Source organism: Cololabis saira, chromosome 3 (genome assembly GCF_033807715.1).
Source record: "Cololabis saira isolate AMF1-May2022 chromosome 3, fColSai1.1, whole genome shotgun sequence".
NCBI lineage: Eukaryota > Metazoa > Chordata > Actinopteri > Beloniformes > Belonidae > Cololabis > Cololabis saira.
Genome location: NC_084589.1, coordinates 34394528 through 34419695, shown reverse-complemented (window position 1 = coordinate 34419695; position 25168 = coordinate 34394528). Strand labels below are relative to the sequence as shown.

The window sequence follows — 25168 nt, the reverse complement described above, 5'->3', positions numbered from 1 at the left end:
GAGTTTATATGAACTAACTGGAGCCATGGGGAATTGATCAACATGATGTATTAAAAAAAAAAAAAGAAATAAAAGCTGCATCGTTAGACATACCACATCTGGCTGAGAATGAAAACTTGTCCACACTTCCAAGAGAGATCATAGCGAGTTAAAAAATTATCACAGCCTCACTATCTTTCCCTCAAACCCTCCCTCCCTACTTGACTCACAAACACATGAGCAATTCAGTCACCACATGCAGCCAGTCCACCGTTTAACCCTTGTTAGTGTCTTTCATTGCTCCACACTGACGGAGAACGTGTGGAGTGAGGATTTTACACAGCTGTTACTGACTTTACTGCTAATCTCTTCTCCCAGCACTGAACCATACCCAGGAAAATGATCTGTGAAAGTGATTTCCATGTCCCTTGTCACGATAGCATGCCAGAAGACTATTTGTCATCCACCAGCTCTCACTGTTAGAGTCTATGATGAATCGGAATCCACTCACAGTCAAGTCATACTATCCACAGCATGGGCATGCTTCTGATACGGGCTTGTCCCCCTCTCCTCCTCCACACAGCCACTCCCTTCTGCCAGCCCTTCTCTCCTCTTATCAGCAAAATGATAAACTAACCATGGAGTGCTAGCATCCCTCAAGTACACGATTATTAAGTCTTACTTTCGCTTACCGCTCACTGCAGGGACATGAAACTTCTCCCAGCTCGCCCTCTTCACGCATCCACACACGCTCCCTTCTACACACAGACACTCTCAAACGCAGCACCCTCCCTCACATCGCTTACTCCTCCCCCTGTCCTTTCTCTCTCCCTCCCTCCCTCCCTCCCTCCAGCTTGAGCTGCCCTCTCCAACTCTCGCGCCGTCCTTCTCCGCATCTGATTTGTTTTTTCCTCTTCCAGATCTCGTCTCCAGCTCACTTTAACTGATGCCGTCATAACTGATAAAAGGCAAATTGCTGCCAATAGGATAAAGTCACAGTTTAATTAGTGGGAGAGTAAATCACTTACTTCTGAACAGCCAGTGTTCATAACAAACCCCGATTATAACAGCAGTGGACCGTTTCCACAACCTTCAGCCAACTCATATTTATTGGAGGTTTCATGAACTAAATTCTCCCTGATTAAATTCAAAGAAGATTCAATAAAAAAAAGGGGAAAACTTATCAAAGATAAAAGGACTAAATCAAAAGGAAATGTGAGACAGCAGGCAGATCTAAATTTAAAAAATAGTTTGTGTGTTGCTGAATAACGTCATCTCCTCTCCCTCATGCAGAACTGGGCTGTGGAGGCTGCACGTACTGAACAGCGTTGAAACTGAAACATGTATTCAGATCATTTAAAAAGTACATATCCACTGGTATTAAACTGTGCACATGCGTGATCCTGTGCACTTTTCCTCGTAGATCTCAACAAATACAAAACTGCACATGCGTAGCCCAGTTAATCTGCCACAACTACTTTTATTAAGTGCTCAAAGGGACATAAATATGGCTCTGCTACTTTTATTATTTAAACGATGAGAAACCCTGCTAGCGTGAGATCAAACCGCTGATTACGCAGGAGGCGCCCAGAAAAAGAAAATGTGTTTGTAAAAATGATGGAGAGAACAGTCAAGAAAGTGGATGCATAGAAGAGGATGACTGTGCATCCTCCGAGTGAACGTGCACGGAAGTCGGAGCTGACAGAGGCAGACCCTGCTGGGTTCTCACATCACATCTGCTCAATGCAACACCCTTTCTGGTGTCCAGACACCATCAGCAGGCCTGCAACTGTTAAAAAAGTAAAAAAAAAAAAAAAAACCTTTGAAACTCCCTTAGATTTCTGACCCAAAAGAAATCCACCGTCCAAATTTTATAGTCAAAAGATTTCTAAAAAAGAAAAGAAAAAGAAACTTGCAGTCTGCTCCCAAGACAATTCCACTACTCCTCAAATATTACTTGCCTCATCACAGGAATAATATCTCCAGCAGGGTCCTTGACTCTGATTTTATCCTGTACTCTGAGAGTATTTGGAAATTGGCTCATTGCCACAAATTGGGCTTTAAAGTTGTCCTGTTCCCCCACATTCCAAGGACGTTGATGCCACTCCGTCCTAAGGGAGGACTGGGAGGCACCCGGCCAAGAGTTGTTAAAAAACGTACGCGTGTAAAGATCCCTCACGGTCTTCATTTCCAAACGCAGTTTAGGAAACAGTTTCAAACAGAACAAATCTTGTAATTTGACACAGTTCACTCAGTAAATCAATTTGCTGTCCTCCAGCAGTGCGAGAAGAGATATTATTTAGGGAGTATGCCCCATCATGCTCGCACATAAGCCACAACTAATTGCCTACACACCTTATCAATTGAATCAAACATCATCCAAATGGAATGTGCCTCCAGCGCTACGGTGACTAAACTGGAAATGATGACAGAAGATGGTTTTCCTCTTCCTGACATCAAACTAAATCGTCATTTCTTAAATAAATAATGTATTTGCTTGGACAATTGTGACTTTTTATGGACACGACGAAGCAACTGGTGTGGAAACGTGATTTTAGAGAGATTTTTCTGTGAAGAGGCAGTCTTTGTAATTTGCTGCTGACTGACTCCAGATAAGGGTGTGTGGGATGGTCCTCACATTTTTACGTCTGCTCTGGACTTTGCAGCTCTCCAAAGCCACATTCATTTTTGTAAATCCTAATATAAGTAACTGGAAATTGAGTACAAAAGGCCGCATTGGTTGTGAGACAACTAGGGATGGGAATTGATAAGATTTTTCCAATTCCGATTCCATTTTCGGTTCTGTTTAACAATTCGATTGTTTATTGATTCTCTTATCGATTCTCATTTGGAAAAAAAGGAGAACAAACAGGTCGATTAGCATCAATTTTGTTTTATATCTTTGAACAAAAAAATACAAGTGAGGTCTTAAGACGCCCCGTCCGCGTGGCCGAGCGCGCGGCACCAGCCGGCCAAGCCCTAACAGTTTCCTCCCTTTGTTGAAATGTCCACATTGCAAGTATTGTCGCCCTGTTGTCATCCTTTTTGGTAAAATGTAACCAAACTTCCGAGTGTTTATGCCGCTTTGTCCCCATGTTTTCCTGCTGGGCACGAATGCGCACGTTGCGTAACTACGCAACATGCGTGGTGACGTCATTCGCGCCCACTGGAATCGATAAGGGAATCGTTTGCAAAAAAGGCAAACGATTCCATGGAATTGAAACACTGGGAATCGGTTCTAAACAATAACCGGTTCTCGATTCCCATCCCTAGAGACAACCAAACCAATCAATCCTTTTCAGAGACTATATAGAGACGTCTCATTTCAGGAGCTTGTACATACAATGTGTTTTCAGCTTCTCCCCTAAACTTAACCGACTGATAAGATGTTGAAATGGATCGACTGATAGATTTCAGTGCATCTACGTCACCGTGAGACGTCGGTTTGTGTGTCCCCCATGATCATGGCAGCTGAAGTCAGGACACAAAGTTCATGGTAAAGAACCAGACAAAGGGCCTTCACATGTGGCCCTGAAGGGCAGAGAATACCTCCCCAGTTAAAGAAAAATGGTTAACAATTTATTGATCACATGAGGCAAATAGTCCTTAGAGAGGAGTGACTGTGAATGCCTCCTGGCCAGATCTTGAGCCTCTACGCCGAGGTGGGCTCAACCACAAACACTAATAAGAGCGTATTACTGCCATCGGGGGCCTACGATGGATCTTAAAGGCAGGGTCCTTGATGTTTGAGAGCTAGCAAGATTTGAATGTGGCACCTCCTCTAAGCCCCGCCCCCTCCTCCCCCTCCCAGCTTAAATCATGTAAAAACTGTAACCAATCCGTTTCATTCGGTCCGAATGAAACGGATTGGTCAGAGGACCAGAGGCTTGGCAGGGGGGGAAAGAACCAATCAGATGCCTTCATGCCGCCCACGACCCCCCCGCCCCTGTCCCATGCGCGCACTCGCTTCCAGCCTGACGTGTCCACTTCCCACGGATCCTCCTGGGCTCACAGTGTCCCAGTGTAAACCCCCTCCCTCCCCTCTGCCACGGACCCCCAGTATGTAGTTATTATGTAGTTATTTCCAGAGCGGCTCGGTCCCGCTGTGTGTGAGAGCGGGGAGCAGAGCGTCGGTCCGGGCTGCTGCTGCAGGACTCTCCGCCCAGCAGCAGCCCGCAGGGACACGTGAAGCCGCATTGAAGCGCCGCAGCAGCTCCGGCTCGGAAGCAGTATGGGGGTCCGTGGGGATGGAGGCGTCTCCATCCCGGCGAGAGCGGAGAGCGCCGGTGCGGCTGGCGGAGCGCTGCGGTGCCGTGCAGGCTCTGTTGCCACAGATATGCCGTAGGGCTACGCCGTACGGTACGCCGTAGGGTACGTCGTAGCCTACGGCGTAGCCGTGGCTCGAGAGCCTGCACGGCACCGCAGCGCTCCGCCAGCCGCACCGGCGCTCTCCGCTCTCGCCGGGATGGAGACGCCGGTGGGCAGGATGCACGTTTGGGTGGGCACAGCCCCCCCCTGACCCCCCTAAAACCGGCCTTGCTTACAGGTGAATGAGACATGGGGTAGTTTTGTTGAAAATGTGCTGTCCAAAATGTCCTGGAAAACTCGACTCCTGCAAATGCGCGTTCCTCAAAGTTTGTGGGGGCGTGGCTTTAGACGGAGCGCTGACGGGAGGGGGCGGGGCTTAGAGGAGGTGCCACTTTCAAATCTAGCTAGCTCTCCAAAATCATGGATAATACCTTTAATGCAAATGCATTAACTGGCCCCGCCTTCAAGAGCGAGACAAAAGCAAGTCCACTTCCCTTATTTCAAGCCTTTTAGATTTTTGACACATCTGAAAACATTTTCTTAACTGTTGTTTCAGAATGAGGAGGTATCATGTTATTCAATAAATCCAGCCATTAGTCTAATCTGGCTGCTATCTAATACTGTATATGCTGCTTAATAATCTCATTTTCTGCAACTGCTCATTCAGAATTGCATCACGGGAGCAGACTGTGCAGATTTTCTAACAGGACCCGACATCCCGTGCAGTGAAGTATACCCAGCTTTTAAAAAATGTTTAGTTGTGCCTGAAGTCAGGCCATTGTTCAGTCATTCACCTCTGCTTATATAACTTACACCGAGTTGTTGACTCCTTACTGGGGCACACAACAATGTTCTCACATGACCCAACTTAAATATCCGCCCGCACAAGGGCTGATTTCTCAAATGATCTAAAAATTGGAGCCATAAATGTAGACTTCTGCCTGAATAAACAACACTGTGCATCGTGCTTGCTGATAAAAGTAATAATACTATTTTTAGCCTATAAATGACAAACTGTAGAACAAAATAGTAGAATCATTTAAGTAATAATGGCTTTTAGCAAATGATTAGTTTACTTGGTGAAATGCACAATATCAGTAATTCCTCCTACCATCTGAGTTGTGTGCACGAGCTCCCTCTTCTCCTTCCTTAAAGCGCTCAGCTCTCTCTCTTTCTCCCTCTCCAACTCCCTCAGCTGCGTCTCCAGTTGATGGACTCGCTCCTGAAATCAGAGAATAATCAGGATTTCCATCAGCGTGGGCTGCTCCATGGTTTCCTCTGCCGTGGAGAGTCGTTACACCCCAGAGCAAACTTTTCAGCACGAGTTTCATGGCTCTCTGCATTATGCTGGGATGCAATATGGTGCGAATATCTAAGGCAGTGTCTTGGCATGTTCTAGGGGGAGCAGGGAAAAAAAAGAAACCTTTGCTGACCAAACATGGGATGACTTTGCACAAACTTTAGAGATTAAAAAAAAAGAAAAGAAAGTATGATACCCCTCTTGCATCTAAAGACCAACAGGACAAAGTTTTGCAAAGATTGGAGATCTTTGGAGGTTGACATTTATACATACTACAACCAGATTCCTATGTGAATCACAGGGTGCCAACACCTATCACGGAACGGCACAGTTTGCATGAGGCAAGACTAAAGACTTGCAATAATATTATACAGGTTTGAATTTTATTTTACACCAAGATGGGGAAAAGATACCTTGCACCTAACAACTGAGATCATAGAAGCACTCCAACTCTTGCAAGACTCTTCGTGAAGTTCTTCTGACTAAGGGAATGAGGTTGCAACCTTGAAATTGCTTGTAAAATAAGAAAGTATAAGGACCCTATAAAAAGGTGTGTAAAAACATCCATCAATTTTTTTCTGCAAGCAGGATGGAGGGTAGGTAGATAAACTTCCTGAAAAAGTGATAGGGCTAAAATGTAACACATTTACAAGAAATTAAAAAACAACCATAAATAAAACCAAAAAATGACAAGTATTTTAAAAATGTTTAAGAATAAGTAAGTAAATGTTGTTAAATAGATATTTATGACTGTTTAAACAAGTATTACTGAGAAAATAAAGTGTTTCTCCAGACAAGTGTAACTTTCTAATGTCTGTTTGATGGCAGGAGCTGGAAGCAGAAATGGAGAGGGGGGGTTTCTTACACGCAGAAACATTTAAATTTAATTTAATTTAAAGAAAAACAACAGTTTGAGAGTGAAAGAACCTAATTAAATGAAAGTATAGATATGTGCATCGTTGAGGCCTAAGAGATATTCAACTATGGAATCTTTTAGCAGCAAAATCACTAAGAGCAGTGAAATAAGCTAATAAAATAATGACTTGTAGGCTATATGACTCGTCTTTTAAAAGTCCAACACTGAAGAAAATGTTAATATTTCATAAACAGATTTCCCGCTTACAAACTTCACTACATGCCTGTGGGTCAAGATAACCGTCATGACACTGTAATAAACTTTGATAAAAGTACATTTCAGCCTTGTTTGACTCAATAATGAAATTATCCAGTCATAAAATGGCATTTTATACCTCACGAGTTTTAATAGGCTCATAGAAACAGTAAACTGAGGATATCTCTGAATGTTTTGACCCCTTTCTGACCTCAGTTACATATTTTATACTTCAGAATCGTATTCTCTTTCTTGAGCGAAGTTTACCTGTTGTTTTGCTGCACCTCATTAACAATGACAATAAAGGTGAGATTGTGATTGTTGTCATGTTTACATACAGGTGTGACGATCGTTTAAATATCTGGTGTCCTTCTGTCGTTAAATATAAATTCAGGATTTAATACACAAATGTTTACTTATCCTAAAGGCTACGTTGGGCACAATTTCATCCAGTCAACATACATGTCAGTCACCGTGTTCAACCGTCGACCATCTCCTTCTGAAATCAGTCACGTGGTTCAGGTGAAATTAATTCTAATTCTAATACTAATTCCTAAAAAACCTTTGTTTCATTATTATTATTATTTACTTACTACTCTGTTAGTTTTAAGTATGTGAGTGAAGAAACTTTTTTCTTACCACTGCTAATTTCTTAGAGGGCCTGTTTTCACACACCTAAAAACACATGATCTCATCATGATCTGGTATTATAACTCCAAATCCTCTTCCCTTTATCTCCATCTATCTTCCTCTCTGTAATCTATCGACCTCTGCTTGCCTTCTGTCTTGTGTCGGCTTTTCACCCTGGGTGGCCTCTGATGTGAGTAAACTCTTTGTACAGACTCGTGACATATTCAGATGCTCTGAGGTAAAAAAATCATACTTGTGTGCTACTTGAGAGGGTTAGGATGGAGGGCAGGCCTTAACCTTCAATGACAAATGCATCTGTGCATGCATCAACAACAGTTTTTGATGCTTTTACATTCACTCTGATCTGATTTTCTCCTTAGAATAACTTGAAAATGTTCATTTTAGCTGGTACTAAACATTTCAATAAGAAAACTACTTTATTTGAAGTCGCAAAAATATGAAAAAAAAAACTGCTTCAGAATTGAGTTAAGGATCGTGACAATCATGAAAATGTGGAAGCGGGATCGGAGCAGGAGGAGGGGCCGTCCGTTTGTGCACACCAGTCCGACGTCACCGGTCTGCACTGAACTTACGCGAGGGTAAACACGGAGCACATGACGTGCTGATAAGCTGCAAACTCGTGTAACGTGTCAGGGAGCAGCTGTGAAATTTTCTCAAGAATTCTCTCTGGGGCGCATCGTTTACCTGTGTAGCATTGACTGTATGCTGCTGACATTTGATTTCTTTCTCCATCTCTTTCTCTCCCTCCTTCAATTTTTGTGCCGTGTTGTCATCGCCTTCATCGACGCCACTCTCGCGCTCCAGAACCTGAAACTCCCAGTCCTCAAAAGCCCGAACCGCCGCCTCCATCACCTCCTTCTCCTGCAAGAAAGACCAAAATAAAAAGAAGATTCTGACATTTTTCCTGACAAGGTTCATTTAATCTGTTTAGCTCCTAAACAAGTCAGATGTATAGTGTAAATAACTAACTGCTGACTGAAGAGTTTTCTGACTCAAGGCACGAATACCTCTAAATAGAGTTCTGGGTTCTGAAATGCATGATTATTGGGTTGGAAACTGAAAATGTGTGAAAAAATAAACTTTAAGAAGTTGTGATGTCCCTTATTTCATAATCTTACAGCTTTTCAGACATTTTTGGGCCCTCAGAGTCAAATGAAACTGATATAAACATTTTACTCCCCATAAACTGAATATTTAGAACCTAATCAATGTGAAAGAGCAAACTAATGAACAATTTCTCATAACTGGAATAACTTCTCTGCCCACCCCACCCCCCCGGGTTTCTGTGCACACATTTACTTTTCTTTTGAAGCTAACTTTGCCAAACCTGTTTCTACAAGTTCATACTAAACAAAAGTGACAAGTTGCAGCAGAAGGCAACAATCCACTGCCAACCTGTCAGCAAACGCTGCTTTTAAGACAGCGTGGTCTATCATCTGGTTCCGTCAGAGCCGCTAAAAGGACTCATGACCGCTGGTCCGTGTGGGCGTGTGCAAAACTCATAAAACCCTGACGCATCAGGCCGAACAGGTAGTGAACAATCACACATTGTGAAAATCAACAGCTTTCAGCACCGATGTCAACGTAACCGTACAGTTATGTGTCGAAACAAGCAAACAAAGAGCAGTTGCAGATTGATGCTTCATTTGGAAAGCTGCCATCATCAGTCATTTGCACATTTTCAGAAAGATATCTTATAAAAAAGGTGCTATGGCGGTTCTCCGTGCTGCTTTAAGCTAACGTCTGAAGAGCCAAGCTACGCAGGGTTCTGTGTCCAGCATGAACTCATCTTGGATAATTCATGTGTGGTACAGAAAATGAGTCTGCTGATCTAAAATTACTACGTTGCCATTTTTGGGCCATGTTTAAAATCTACTATTCCTTAATATGGTCTACAACCTAAACATATGTTGTCATTTGTGGGCTGACAACTTAATCCTGTCCTCCAATGAAATCTGTATACATCCTTGTACTTGGATTACCATTTACTTCCTCTTGAAATCTTATCTGATTGAAATCGTTGCAGACTTAATGATGCTACTTCTGTATTTTGGCAAACACAAACAGAAAACTGTGTAGATCTTGGATTCATTCATTTAAATGAATAACTCCAAAACATCTGGCTCTGTAAAGAGCTTTACTTTCCCTTCCGCACATGCTGAAAACATTAGACACGTTCCATCTGCCCACCTGCTGCAGCTGCTGCGTTAGCTGCTCTCTCTGACTCTCTGGCTGACTGGGGATCAGCTTCTCCTTCTCCTCACACCCCTTCTTCAGCTCTTCCACCCTCCGCCTTTCCTCCTCCAGACTCTCTCGCTCCTGCAGGTACAATAAGTGAGGACTACCGTCATCCACTGAGCGAGAGAAAGAAAAGCACAACTCTGTTTCCAGAGACGTCCAAAGTCTTTTATGTTCAAACAGCTGTGACCCGGAGCCCTAATCATCCCGGAGGTATTCCATGGGAGCCGCCTTATTATCCATGCAATCTGGTGTTTATGTCGGTCGACCGTTACTGAGCTCACGCATTTCTGAGGACTCACACTAAGCTGTTTAAATGTCGTGTCAACACATAACACTCTTCATCGTCTCCAGCAAGTAATGTGGGTAGGAATAAGAAAGACATCAGCAAAAAAAAAGAAATAAACAAAACACATTCAATGCATAAGAAATGATGTGGGTGTCCAAGTCACCTTAATTCTGCCCGAGGGTTTTGGCTCCTCTCTCTGCCGGGCCTGGTGCTGCAGAGCCTGCAGCTTCTGAGTGTGTCTGTGCAGCTGGCTGCTCTCGGTCTGCAGCTCTCCCTGCAGCAGGGCGATCTCCAGCTGCAGCTGGAAGGAAAAGAGATGTGACCAGGCTGAATCATATTGACCAGACTCTGAGTAAGTCAGACGCTTGCATTCCTCAGCCACAACAGTGCTGGTGCTTGGAAACTGAAAATGTGCAGAGTTCAGCAGAAATGCAGTTGAAATTCTTTTAGTCTCAGGTTTAGTTTGTTTAAACCTGTTGAGCTGCTTTTTTTTTTCTTGAAAAAATAAATATTAAGTCTATGGTTGAAAATAAACTGTCTCAAAACATTCTTGTCTGGTACGTTGTATGCAAAACATTTCTGCATCAACTGCTTTCCTGTCATAGGATGAGTGTGTCTGTGGCCAGCTGCATGACAATGTAGCACTCTCACCTCGATCTTCAGCTCTTCCTTTTGTTGATTGATCTCCGTGATACGATGTTGGAGCATTGAAGGCAACGGCAGGGCCCTCAGCGAGCCCACCTCCTGCCTTTTAACACAACGCTGACAGAAATGAAAAAGAGACGGTCATAACATGCAGAAACACTCGACTGGTAAGTCCAGCACTGATGATTCACAGTTTTAACTGAGTTCAAGGATGTGCTTCTTTCTTATTCACATGAAAGAGATGCTGAACATCATTTGGCAAAGAAGAAGCTCCACTATCTTCTACATCACCTCTGTCAACAGCTCCATGTTCCTCCCTCACCTTCTCGCTTTCGGTGCTGCTGCTCTCCGTGTCTGACTCGGCCCCTGAGGAGGTGGGACTCCGACCCCCGGCCACTCTGCTGATCCACGGCGGCCGCAGACCCTGCTGCCACGGGCTCCTTGGGTTTTCCATGTTGTGCTGTGGCATTTCGAAGAGCTGAAACAGAGGAGGTCGTTAGCAGGGGCGACGGAGCAGGGAAGGTGGTGGAGTTGGATCTGGCTGACTTCACTGAATATTGTGGTAATCTAATCTGCTGCGTGGCTGAAAGAGAGTGGTGGTGGAGGGGGGGGATCAGGTGACAGTTCACTGAGGGGATATCTCTGTTAAGCAATACGGCATAAGCATTTTAAAAAACAAAAAAAACTGCCTCTAGGCTACCAGAAAACCAGTCTGTGATGGAGAAAACACCTTGGAAGAGGCAGCAGCGAAGCGGTGGAGAGAATTGAGGATGTGGGCTGTGGTTTGTGGTCGCGTGTCTCAGTTTCAGTGTGTGGACGCAGGCAGAACATAGGCACAGTCTTTTCTGCTGAAGGCTTTGATGTGTACCATCAGACAGACAATGCATTACAAAAGTCAGATGTACTTTGAAGTTCCATTGTACCTCCATTTGTCCATCCCATTCTCACGTAGAGTACGCACCACTGCAGGGATTATGTATGGTGTTTACCAAGCTCTACATCAAAGTTGGGCAAATGTCCACCTACAGTGTCCTATGATGCTCTTTCACCCTTATCTGTGTGGTTTCTCTGTATGTAAAAACATGCACACCAGCAGAAACATACTCGTGTACACAGACCAAGAACAATGCGTGGGAAAGTACTTTCTTTTTTGTATAAATGTTTTCCCACCATTCCCCCACCCCTCCACCCTCTGTGGCCTCTTTCTGACATCCATACCTTATTAGGGTACGGGGATTGAAGGTTGAGATGGACGTACGTACGGAGATAAATATATAACTGAGACATGAGCGAAGGCTTCCAAACGACGACTGGCACACTGACATCCGGAGAAAGTTCCAGAGGAGAGATGGAAAGGCAGCGAGGGAGCAGAGAACAGCTGTACGAGACTTTCTTTGTAAAATACAACTCTCAATACCTCTACACGCAGACAGAATATGATCAAGAACTAGAAGCATACGTTCTTTCATGTGAAAAGCGAAAACAACCCTCTTCAGAAGTTGATTATCATTCATCCAGTTCTTAGCAGCTCTTGAAATCAAATACAATCTCAGATGGACAACACATGACATATAACAGCAGAGCCTTATTTATTAAAACAAAACTTACAGTAGGCAGAGATGCAGAAACAGAGTTTGCAAATGTAAGTACGCGGCATGATTCAGCAGTCTGCAGAAACACCTTTAACAGCACTAACCTGCAGTAATCAGGTCTGTCTCATGTTAGCATTCCCACACATCATTGTGAAGGGATTTTAACTTTCCTCTGTGTTCTTCAAAATGTTGTTCATGCTTTAATGAAGCTCAGAGACATTCTTTTAATGCACAACTCTCTCCAGGTCCCACCACAGAATTTTAATGGAGTTGAGGTCTGAACTTTGACAGGACCATTGCAGCGCCACCATTTATTTTTCTTTTGTTTCTACCCACTGCGTTTCTCTTTTTCCCTGTAATTGCACCTCTTATTGCTGTAAAGTTTGGAACTATTTGTAAAAATAAATAGTGGTGACATATAAATAAATGAGCTTAATCTAATGAAGCCTCCATGGTAAAGTTACATAAGATCCACATAAACAGATCTTTAAACTTTCTTTCTCTAATAGCATGCGTAGATGGTGTTTTTCCTTGATTACAAATGTGGTATTACGGTATAAATATCCACTGTGGTCCGTTTGTTTGGTACAACTGTTTCTTTGTTGTGATTTTGCTCGGGGGTCATGTTCTGAGTCTCTGAAAAGTGCCAAGAGACTATTTGTATTGTAAAAGATGCTATATAAATAAAATTAAATTCAAGTGTACAGTATGCTGATATTTACAAGCTAAATTTAAAGTGTGTAGGCTCAACTTCATGTCTATCAAAGAGGTTCAAATATTATTTAAAAGTATCAAGGAAACAAAATTGTGATAATTTCAAAAGGTCTAAAGATAGAAAATGCATGGCAGGAATGAGGTTGAGGATTAGGAGGGAACGAGAGGGCGGCATGACTTCAGAAATAAAATTTCCCACACTGCAGCACGAGGAGCACATGATAACTCAAAATAAATGAGAGGAGGAATGAAACGTGCAAGCATGCAGTCCGACATACATTTGCTGATTCACAAGCAATTCAAGGTATACGACAGGTTTTTTATTTTCTCCCACTTCTCATATACTGTTTAATGCAGGAAAGAAACAGTGTGGTCACGTTGTCATGTTGCCTTGTTGTGGAAGCGGTTACTGGACGTAATTCGGCTTCTGTAATTATGTGAGTAAACTCACCACAACTCGCACTGGAAAAGGATATAATCTTCTTGTGTTGAAAGCAAGCAGCTACAAGCTAATTTTGGCATAAAAATGATAGATGACAATAGCAAAAGTTTATCCTGTGTCTGTTTATGTAAAAGGGAAATCATCTTCTTGAAAGAGAGGCCCATTCCACATAAGAGTATATTTCAACCGGCAGTTCCAGTAACTCGGTTTCACAGGAAATGGGGGACACTCCACATTCAGGGGAAGGAGGCAACACTAAGAAAGGGGATTGGATTTAGCATCGCTGCACAGAAATGTGTAATAGATTGACTCAACACTGGAAGAAGAGTCCAAAAACCTTATCTGCTTTGCTGCCTGGCCTTCTGCCATACTTTAAAAGCTGTTGACTTCTTTTGAAAACAAGGCAGGGAGAGCTTCATGTTGAGTTGCATCATTAACTAAACATCAGTGCAACTGTTTGACCTCCATCTAAAGTCCAGTCAGATATCCTATCAACGCTGAAGCCGAGGGAGAGTAAAGTCCACGGCTTCACACCAGCGTGCTGCTGCGCTCAAACGCAACAGACAAAAAAGGGTGAAACCACAATGTGATCCGGTGATCTTTCGAGACGGGGTGAGAAGGTAAGGAGTGAAGTTAACCAAGCATCAGCGTTAAAATCAGCAGATGCAGAGGAAAATAGGGCACAGTTCAGCCTGAAAGCCAGATCAAAGAACAAAACATAGTTTTGTGCCGAAAATAATTGGACGTGATTGCAGGGAGGGGAGCGCCTCTGGAGAACGAGATAGGAGAAAGAGTTAACGGACATGTGGTCCGGTATCCAGTGCGTGGGTTATGTAAGGGAACTCGAGGTATGACCCTCAGCTCTCGAAATGATCCCACAAAGCGTAAAAACCAGAACATCAGTACTAATCTGAAAAAAAATCGCCGATAACCAACATTAACGGATTAACAACTGAATCACACACACACAGTCAGACCAGTGTGAGGGAGGGAAGTAGGGAGGACAAGCGTGCTACGCGTGTCATAATATCTCACCATGTGCTCTCATCAGCAAAGTCTTATCACTCGTTCTCTCAGCCCCTCTGCAGCTTCAGATGTCTTCGTTCATATCAACTTTGCGTTAGATCTCGTCTAATCCATACAAACACGTCATTCAATACTCGGTGTGTCCCACTGTAAGACAGAAGTGGCTCAGGCCAGCAAATTGGATTTCATCTGGAACATTTCATTAGCTGCCACGTTGCTGTCACTTGAAGAGCTTTTGATGCACTGCAGACTGAATGAGGCTTTTGCAGAATTCATACGCAACTGTAGCGGCGCAAACTTTAAATCATGACCACGTAACAAGATATTGTGTAAAGCGTGTCTGATGAGTGACAGCAAATGTTACTATATGCCAAATGATTCAAACTAGTTTCTCTTAGACCTGAAGCGATGTTTGGTAACGTCTCTTTTATAACTTACGATGTGAAGATTTTCATTTCATACTAATAGAAGTTTCAGAGATTGAGAAAAGTTACGTTTTAGTGGGTGTGTTCTTATGTTGTTAGTTTAAAAGGTCAATAAATAATAGCATAATATTTCCAAAAATCAGGTCTTATAATTTGTGATCTCAATGCTCAAAGTACAATCATTTTTATGGTGATTTTACCATAATGAAACAATGTCGCTGATCTGAATCAAAGGCCTCCATCACAACTCACTTCCACAACGCCAGTGCCATAAGGCAGATCTCGATGTGCCTTAGTCATACAAATAAAAAAAGAAAAAGAAAAAGAAAATAAATAATAATAATAATAATATCAAAACCTTCCTGCTTGGCACACAAGTGAGCCACGCGTTTTGAAACAATCTCACCCATGTACAATTTCATTGGCTGGCACCAGTTGTGTATAGCCACAATTTGATTGGCTGACATCAACACATGAATAGTTTCACTTTTCCCCAACTTCCCAGGCGACAGGCGCATTTCAGCCCCATCTGGATTAAACGAGAGCTCTTTGGATACAGACAGGGCTTGGGTTTGAAGTGGACAGATGGCGCGGGTTCCTTATGGTTTCAGTAGTGTGAGCGTCACATGGGCAGCCTGTGTGAGCCATATACAAGGGGCCCATGAGTTATACAAGTATGCACAGGGGCTTAGAAAAAGAAACATTGTGTAGGTCCCTTATGTTGAGTAATTCCGCCAAATTAAAAAAAATTAACAAATTGGGCCCCACCTGAAATCCAGATAGAGCCCAATTCAGCAAACACAGGTGGAGCCGCCATGAAAACTGCAAATAAACCCACGTAGGACCCGCATGGGACACAATGGATCCACAATTTAGTTCAGCAACACTTGACATCACCCCATTTAAGGTCAATAGACAGCAACAGGGACGGACTGGGACTAAAAAAACGGCCCTTGACTTTGACTACGCCCGGCCCAAAGCAATCGGAGCGCGGAAACTCAACAACAAGAACAACAACAATAACGCCTGGCATGAGTGTCACAATACTTAATTGTGGCTCATGATACTATACCATCCAAATTATAGCAATAGCACTGATGTTGACTAGATGTGTTAAGAGCATAGTATTCTAGTTTAACTTGAATACTCTCACATAGAAATGAAGGTCTCACTGCAGTCCTTCTGGTTGAACCAATACAAAACAGGTATCTGAAATACACAACACTGTATGAGTTATGATAAATCACAATGTAAAGAGGCTGTAAATATACAGTTTAACTTGAATACTCACATAGAAATGAAGGTTGAATACTAACCTAAAAAAAACAATCCAGCAATGCCATTTTTCTCAATGTTTGGGAATAAGGAGTTTCTTCAGCAGGTCACTTTTTTCCGCAACTCTGTCATTGTCAAGGGACATGAGGATGTCTTTCTCTGTGGTCATAAGCATGAATGCTTCCAGGTGTTCTTGTGACTGTGTGCTCCCCCCTCACAAAAGAAAAATAGAAAAACATATTTGCTCATCAACAAAACATGTTATTTTATTGTCTGAAAGATGGGTCAAATGTTATTTTGTTGTCTGAAAAATTGTTCAAATGTTATTTTATTGTCTGAAAAATGGTTCAAATATGTTATTTTGTTACTTGAAACATTTTAAATATGTTTTGTTGATGAGAAAATATGTTTCTCTATTTTTCTTATTTTTGTGAGGTGGGATATATATTGTTTTTCAGCACTACCTTGTTCTCTATAGCTGATATAACATGAATTACTCCTATGTGGGACCAATAAAGTTCTTATTTTTGCCATCTGAGAAAATTAAATATATTATATTTGGTGCCTAACTGTTTCCCAAGTATATTAGTGCGTGTGTGAATGAATAAATGAGACGTAAAACATACATTTCTTTGTAGAACGGCGCTTTATGAAAATAAGTCTGTAGCAGGTCTCGCTGCCACAGGGCCCGACCGACAGGATGGAGAGACACGGAGTTTCGTGCAGACCCTTTTATTACAGCAGTTTCACCAACACACAGGACACACGTGCTTCCAGCTCCAGCAGCTTCAGCCCCAGTCTGACTCCTCAGTCCTCTTTATAAGGCTGGCAGGGTGATGAGGTTGACGGGCCACACCTGTGCCCCGTCAGCCTGAGTGGCTGCAGCTACTCCACTCTGCCACACACCCCCAACGCCAAACTCGCGCCGGGGTCCGTCCGGCCGAGCCTACTCCCCCCCGCGGAGCGGGAGAGGAAGCCCGGAACCGCCGTCTGCGCCCCGGGCCTTCCTGGTTCAGACGGCCGCCGAGCACCGTCGGGAGGTCGCCCTCGGCGTCGGGCCGACCAGCGGGAACGGTCGGGCGGCCGTCCTCGGCGACGGGCCGACCGCCGATAACGCCGCTCTCGGTACCGGGCCCATGGTGGCCTCGGGTCAGACGGTGCATCCAGGACCACCCCCTCCTCCGTGACGCGGACCCGCGTCGGCCGCTGGTCCGCCTCCAGGACCGCCTCCTCCACGGCGCAGCCCTGGTCTGGAGCTGGCGTGTCCAGGACCGCCTCCTTCGTCACGCCGCCCTGCTGGTCCGCCTCCACCTCTGCAGCCGACTCCGCCATCGCCTCCGCCATCGCCTCCGCCATCGCCTCCGCCATCGCCTCCGACTCCGCCTCCGACTCCGCCTCCGACTCCGCCTCCGACTCCGCCCCAGGAGCCGTCGCCTGGCGACCTGCAGCGACTGCCTCACGGCCGGTCGGCTGCAGCGCCGCCAGCGCTGCCACGGCAAACCTCAGGCGTGGAGCCGGGATGGGTCGCTCCGTCGGCCCCGCCGTCTCGGGAGCCGTCGCTTGGCGGCCCGCAGCTTCTGCCTCCCGGCCTCTCAGCTGCGGCGCCACCAGCCCCTCCCGCGCTGCTGCAGTGAACCTCAAGCGGGGTGCAGGGGTGGGTCGATCCGCCCCTGCACCCCGATCAGCTCGCTGTGTTGGCGGCGCTGATGCCCGCCCTGGTCCCGGCGCAGGGCGGCCAGGTCCGCAATGGCCTGGGCGAGCGCGTCCAGGGTCCGCTCCATGCCTCTCCTCCCATCGGGCCCCACGTTGGGTGCCAGTGTAGCAGGTCTCGCTGCCACGGGGCCCGACCGACAGGATGGAGAGACACGGAGTTTCGTGCAGACCCTTTTATTACAGCAGTTTCACCAACACACAGGACACACGTGCTTCCAGCTCCAGCAGCTTCAGCCCCAGTCTGACTCCTCAGTCCTCTTTATAAGGCTGGCAGGGTGATGAGGTTGACGGGCCACACCTGTGCCCCGTCAGCCTGAGTGGCTGCAGCTCCTCCACTCTGCCACAAAGTCCATTTACTTACTTACTACATTTACTACTATAGCGGCACCGTTGACGTACGGCTCAGTGCTCCGTAGACTACTGCTACTTCTTCTCCTGGCACGGCCGCGGCAGCATCCAACCTAAAGATGCATTGCTGCCACCTACCGTACCGGAGTGTGAAACAGTAGATTAGCGGGGAGGGAAAACAGACTGCGTGGTGTGTGGCCGGCCGCTGGCCGTCCTGGAGTACCGGCTGTTCTGTGATTCTCCAGATCACACAGATGGCCAGTCCGCCCCTGGACAGCCACGCTGCCAACATATACATGTGAGTTGGGGGATACCCACCATGCAAATCAGCTGTCATAAGGAGGCTACAGACACCAGTCACTTGGCCGCTAGGCTAAAACATGGACAAAGAGGTCTATTACACAGATCTAATGAATCAAAACCATGACAAGGTGTACAACCCAAGAGCACTTGTCACAGTATGGGAGATTATAGAGTGGAAGAAGGACCCATAGTTGAGGGGGCATCAGGTGGAGAAAGTAATCTATTAACAAAAAGCATTGCTAGGCAGGGAAACTACAGAACAAACCAAAAGAAACTAAACTCAAAACTGAACTCTGGACAACCGCAAAAAACCCACACGCAAAACGCTAAACATGAAAAACCCAAGGAAGCAGGACGGGTGTACAGGAGTACAAGAGGAGATCAAACGGTACGGACCAGCAGGGAGGAAACAAAGGACAAACCAATATACACACAAGGGCTGACGAGACACAGGTGCAAACACTCTCAGATGAACTCGGGAAGTCAAACTTATAACTAAAATACAAGGACTCAGACTTTCAAAATAAAACAGGAACAAAAATAAACCCCAGACCACGACAGCACTAACATCAAGTGGCAACACTTCACAACATATCAGAGTAGTTTTGTGTCTCATAGCCACAAAAGGGTAAAAAGCAACTTGTGCACTAAATTGTTAGAGACCCCATTCAGTCTACAGCCAAGGTAGGGACGACCTGCCATGACCTGCCGTCAGGGTTTGTTTCCAACTTTTACAACAGAGGTGGGTGCAATTCATCGATGTGTCGATGCATCGCGATGCGTCACGTGACGATTAAGAATCGATTATTAAAAAAAAAAAAAAAAAGAAAAGAAATTAATATATATATATATATATATATATATATATTTTTTTTTTTTTTTTTTTTTAAGTTATCCTATCCAGATTCCAGACTGAATAAGCTGCTGAATCATTTCATTTTCAAGAATGCACATTTCTTATTGTTCACTTGAAATATGGCAGATATGTTTACACTAAATAAATTTGATGGAAGTACATATCTTTTTTACTTGAATTAATGAACTCATTAAATCCAGGGCTTGACCGTTTTCAGTGTTTTCTGCCAATAGAGGGGGCTCTCATGAAAGTGCAGCTTTCCCTGGTCAAAGTTAAGTAAGTCAAAGAGCAAATGTTTACATAATCATAAATACATTATTTTGTGTCTTTGAAAAGTACATGTCAAATGTTCAAAAAAAACCTTGTTATTTACTTAATGAGTGTTGTTAGAGGAACTGAGTTAATTGATTGGCTATTTATTTACAAATGTAGCCAAAGATGAAGACAAAATCAATCTTGTATGGAAAAAAGCATTAAAAATCACAATAATCGAAGAATCGTGGCACCAATAATCGAATCGACAATCGAAGAATTGAAGAATCGAAGCTCCAATAATCGAAATCGAATCGAATCGTGAGGTACCCTTGTTTGCACACCCCTAGTATACATGGAAAATATAAGAAACTTCTTGTGGGGTAAACTAGACAACAACCTACCCCTTTAACATATTTTAATCTTCATTGGCATCCAACTCTTACAATTTTTAAAGTACATCTATGTCTGAACCTCTGGTTTTCAACCGGAGACTAAATCATATTCAATGTTTGACGTATCTGTTCCTGAACTTGAAATGCATTATAAACGCTGCTAAAGTGGAGCTCCCACATGAAGGCAAAAGCACACGACACCACTCTGAAATGACCTTGTTCTCGTTTGGACCCCTCACCGATGACTGGAAAAGCATTGTGTACATAAGACCTTAAGGTCAACACTGACAGCAGCTATATTCAACCAGCTAGGTGAAACAAAGGAGCTCAAATGGTAGCATGCCCTGTGTGGGTGTGAATGCTGATTACAGTCTGTCACCAAGCATTGAGTGCAAGAGAACTACAGGAAAGCATGTCACAAGTGGAACACGTGAGCATAACTGCCCTGTAAGGAGGGCTAGTGGAGTCCAGTGCCAACGTAATCCACAGAGGCTGGCAGGTCAGGTCACTCAGTGAAATAATAATGGCAGGCATCAGGTCTGGGGAACACAACTTAATTCACAACAACCAATAATTTTTCCAATTATGTTTTAATACTTGTCAAAAAAAAAGGGAAATGCAAATCAAAACAAAACTACAATATACAAGTTTAAAATTGTCTTTGAATAAATGGGTGGAAAAGTGAGAAAGTGGGAATCAGCCTCTTGGTTTCAGTGAATGTTAGATAGAAAAGGAAAGAGGTATGTGTTAGCGTTGTGGTTTAAGAGGCTACATTTATTTTGGAGCAATATGAAGATAATGGGTGTTTCACACAAATTCCACTCAGTTATGGTCAATTTCACTTATCAGGTAAAATCCATTCCAACATCCCCTGGATGGGTAAATAAAAATAAAAAACTTCCATTGACATGTTGCTGACTTGAACAGTAGTGAAAATAACTTCTGACAATTGAAAATTACATTTACCACGACAGTCACATCAGATTCCTTTCAGAGGGTTTTGTAAGTTATGAGATCTTTTCATAACTCACTGTGATGATGCAAATCCAGTTCAAATTATCATCAAGCAAGGTTGTATTAAAAAAGAAAAAGAAAAGACATAGTCCATGTGCAGTAAAGTAAAAGAAACAGTTAAAAAGATATATCTTTTTATTTAAATCAGAGTTGAGCGGAAGTGAGAGGAAGAAGAAGGGAAAACATGGGAATGTGTCGGTTTTGCAACGGCCTTGACCGCCCGGCGTTGAACTGCGCTGCACAGTGGAACGACCGACCCAGAGGGTCATCAACAATTTAGATGACAACATGCCTCCTTGGCTTCTCAAAGTGGCTGCTTGACATCTGCAGAAGTCATAAGACCAAAGCCAGCCATTAAACCTTTGAAACTACAGTGGAACAAGTCTCATAATCTTTTTACTGGCCACAATTACAAGCTGTGGCTTCAATCAAACAGACCAAATGTGCCAGCTCTATAGAAGATTTTTCTATCCGGTAATAGGCCTGACACTATCACATCACTGTCACATGCACACAATGTTTCCAGGGAGCATCAGCAATTTTCTCTTTGTTGTTGACAAAAATCAAAACAGAGAAACCAGAATTAATTTTTTTATCCCGTTCTTTAATCTTCTTTTTCTACACTAAAAAAAACACAACATCTTACTCTCATTCAAGAACAATGTTTAGCTTGAAAAGCTGCTGATTTGTGCTCCAGTTCACCTATAGCATATAAATGTTTTTTTTTACGGCAGATAAAAATGAAACTGTCCAAACTGTACGCCATCATCTGACAGCTTAAACATGATGGACGATCCTGCAGGGACCTATGAACCTGCGGTATGTGGAGGACCAGGAGGTTTTCATCACAGCACAAGAAAAACAAACGAAACAAGTAAGGCCAGGGTGTCACCCAGATCTTAATTTAAGAAGGTGTGAAAAGGTGACAAAAGCGGCCTGACACTTGAATGGTAACGCATATGACAGAAAACTGAGGTGGCTGTGAAATAGCAGCAGAACAGCCGTCAACAATGACCCCTCTGCACTGTTGGGGAAATAAACAGCTATTGGATTTAAACATGGCATGTGTTCATTTATGGTGTGTTTCTCTATATTTTAGTTTAAATTAACTGATAAGATGGCATCAGTTTTATATGTTTTGTAGTCTCCAAGACTCCCTAAATAGGAGAAGTTTACTTTTAAGCATTTTCAGTCATCACATCCAGATGTTAGAATCTGGACGATATCTTGCATCAGACTCTCTTCAGCAACTTACTTCAGGATGAGGAGAAACTCAGTGGAAAAATGAAAATAGGACAGTTTCTGAGCTTTAAACTACCAATCGAAATGTTTTAATCCACTGGCAAAAACAAGTTTTGAAGGTTCATTTCCATTTTAAAAATCAAAGCCAACCCCCTCTAATGTTAAACTTAAAATAACATGGAAAAAATCAGTTTTCTGCACTCTAGAGCATTTATTTGATTGCTAAAGTCACAACACAAACTCCTCACTCTATGAAGGGCATCCATGGAGCAAACATTTCCATTCAGCAAGCCATTCAAATCTGCAAGGCTCTGTGACATCACAGACCCAGATAAATGCTGAACGGTTAACTCAACCCCACTAAAGACCGCTGATATACGGGATCAGTGAAGACATGACTGAAAAGAGTATCTTTTCACTGTACATGTGTGGTCTTTTAACTGAGGCATGACACAGATGCTTTATTGAGACCTTAGGACAGTGTCAGCCTTTGAGAAAAGGAAGTACTACATCTTCTTTAAAAGTTGTCAAAGCCCATATCCTGCAAAACATTAAGCTTGAAAAAGAATCTTCCAGTTTCCATAATGATATAAACCACAAACTTTCTAATAAAACAAAAAGAAGCCAGATTTGTTCTCTTGTCTGTAAAACAAAGCCTAAAAATCACAAATGAAGTGAAGAGTTGATCTAAATGAAGCTCAAATCATCATTGTAGATGAGAGTTTGGTTGCTCATATAACTATTCTTGTTGAAAGAAAAAATTAACAAAAAAATGAAAGCACCTTCTACTGGAAGTTAAATATAAATAAACTAAGCTGTTAAAATTGTCTTGTCCAAGCTTCAAGCTATCAGATAATTCAACACAACAGGTTCAGGTGCGTTCTCTAAACAGACTCTCTAAACCAGTTCAAAGGAATTAAGCACAAACAAGAAAATAACATCTGCAAGGTGTAGCTGAAACAAGTTGACACTTCTTTGCGTTGTAGTTTACCATATGATGCCAGTACAAAAATGTACCACATCTTTACAGTGAGAATTTGATGTTTGTTGGCTTTCTGTGTGCATGATAACAACAACCGAAACATGGGGACTGATGAAACACTGATTTTACACTTCTTTCCTAGAGACTCGGGAACCGCTATTGACAACAAGCATGTTAATCTGAAAACCACAAAAACAGCATTAATACTTGCTGGAATCTTAATATTGTGCATACCTGAACACCCTCATAATTAACTTTGAACAGAGACTTTGACGACGTTATCCATATGCTTTCCTTTATGTGCTTAGTTGTAAAAGCTCATTTTCTCTGACTTTAAGTCTACCTCTGTGCATAAACAAGACCTACACATTAGAAACAAAGCACTGGTGGAAATACTGAATGCAGAAACTGAGGTGTGACATGTGAAAATCTCTCAGGAGACTCAGCAACTCCCAGCCTGATATTGTGTGTCAGATGTACTCATAAAGATTCCTTTGACCTGAGTGTTTCTGTGGGAACGGTGCTGCAAGAGGGCGTGATCGGTCTAGGACGCAGGGCTCAGACACAGATTTATCCACCGGAGGTGGCTTTCTATGTGAAAAATGGAAACAAAAAACAAAAAACAACTAAAAGACAGCAGTCCCCACCCAGACAACATTATCCTCCCCATCTCTCCCTACAACTCTACCTCAGCCGGGTCTCCCACCCACTCTGTTTACCCACCAGGCCTGATGGCCGGATAAATGCTCAGATATCTCAAGGTCTTTGTAAACAAAAGGGGGACATTTGTGTACACTTAAGCTATTGTCATGGGACAAGTTTGACAAATAAGAATTAGCCTCAGAGAAAGTTACTGAGTGTTTTCTGCCACTAAGGAAAGGTCTGTGATGGGACAGCATTGAGCATGCGCTGACAAATCATGCCTGTTTTATTACCACAGTTCAGTTTCATCTATAAATGCAGTTTACTCCGTATTTAAAGATCAGGAAGTTGTTGCACTAATGTTTCTGTGACGGTTAAAGTACCAGATCAGAGTTGATATCCTGCCGCAGTGGGGGTCTTATTATAGGATGCCAGAAACAACACAATCATGCCAAGTCCTCGGTATCAACTCAGCTTTCGCACTTCTTTTTTTTTTATTTATTCCGACTTCCATCTGTTAAAATGTTATTCTCCATTTGCCTCGGTGCTAAAAGTGGATATATATAAAGTCAGAGAAAATAAACAGCGCTTACCTGGAAAAGTTAAGTCCTCGTTGAGCGACTAGAAGCGCGTGTCCGTGTGTTCATGTCACGCCGCCAGGTCCGGACGAAACCACTCGGGAAGCGTCGCTTCAGCCAGGTTTCGCTTTCGGGAGGTGCGTGCAGCCCCAGCTGGTGGTTGTGGACTTTCTCCAGCCTGGTTTCGGTTGAAATGCTCCCCCTTCGTGAAATGACAGGTCCGTCCTGCACCTTGTCGGTGCGTCAACAGGTGAGAATGAACAGCTGAAATCACGCGCAGCGGCGACGGCGGAGGCGGTGCGACTCCTGTGAACGACGCAGAGCTTACGCTGTAGGGTACGGCGAAGGGAACGCGGCGACGCGAAAAGTACTCTGCGTTGGTGTGACGCGGAACCATAAATCAGGCGGGTTTTTTCGGTGCTGAGAGGTTCTGCGCGGAGAGTTTGGTTCAAGTCCTGCGGCGAAATGGGATTTCTATTCTGGGAGGAGGCGCGGGGTTCTCATTGTGGAGCCACCCGGGCATCCTGCCAGCGTCCTCTGGAGTTAAGGCTGCTTAATACTTTCACAGACGAGCTCCCATGGGAAGATAGTGATATTAAAGTGACATGTAGAAGTTAGAACAACTCAAGAGTCATTTGACCCACTTCAGACTAGGGTTGCCAACTCCCTGAGAAATAAATAAGAGACACCTCATCAGCCAACCCGATTGCACTGATACAAATATTGTGCTTGATCTATTTAAAAAAAAAAAAAAGTCAACTTTTTGCATGAGATTATTATGTAGATCAAGAAAGACTAGTCTTTGTATAAACTACTTAATTTTTTGTATGTAAATAATACATTTTGCA

The 25168-nt window shown here is 43.5% G+C and overlaps 1 protein-coding gene across 3 annotated transcripts in view; it reads right to left on the bottom strand.

The window, feature by feature from the left end:
- The window catches only part of phldb3 (pleckstrin homology-like domain, family B, member 3), a 33597-nt gene extending 8844 nt beyond the window's left edge, over positions 1 to 24753 (bottom strand). The window contains exons 1-7 of one of the 3 annotated variants that reach the window (XM_061717331.1): positions 24336 to 24753; positions 10844 to 10999; positions 10528 to 10638; positions 10040 to 10177; positions 9540 to 9668; positions 8034 to 8210; positions 5399 to 5509 (exon numbers count right to left, since the gene is read on the bottom strand). In XM_061717331.1, the coding sequence (XP_061573315.1) occupies positions 5399 to 5509; positions 8034 to 8210; positions 9540 to 9668; positions 10040 to 10177; positions 10528 to 10638; positions 10844 to 10990 (813 nt within the window). In that variant the 5' untranslated portion in view covers positions 10991 to 10999; positions 24336 to 24753. The remainder of the gene's footprint in view (positions 1 to 5398; positions 5510 to 8033; positions 8211 to 9539; positions 9669 to 10039; positions 10178 to 10527; positions 10639 to 10843; positions 11000 to 24335) is intronic. The other 2 variants (XM_061717330.1, XM_061717332.1) reach the window with 2 other exon arrangements.
- Between the last annotated feature and the right edge of the window lie 415 nt (positions 24754 to 25168).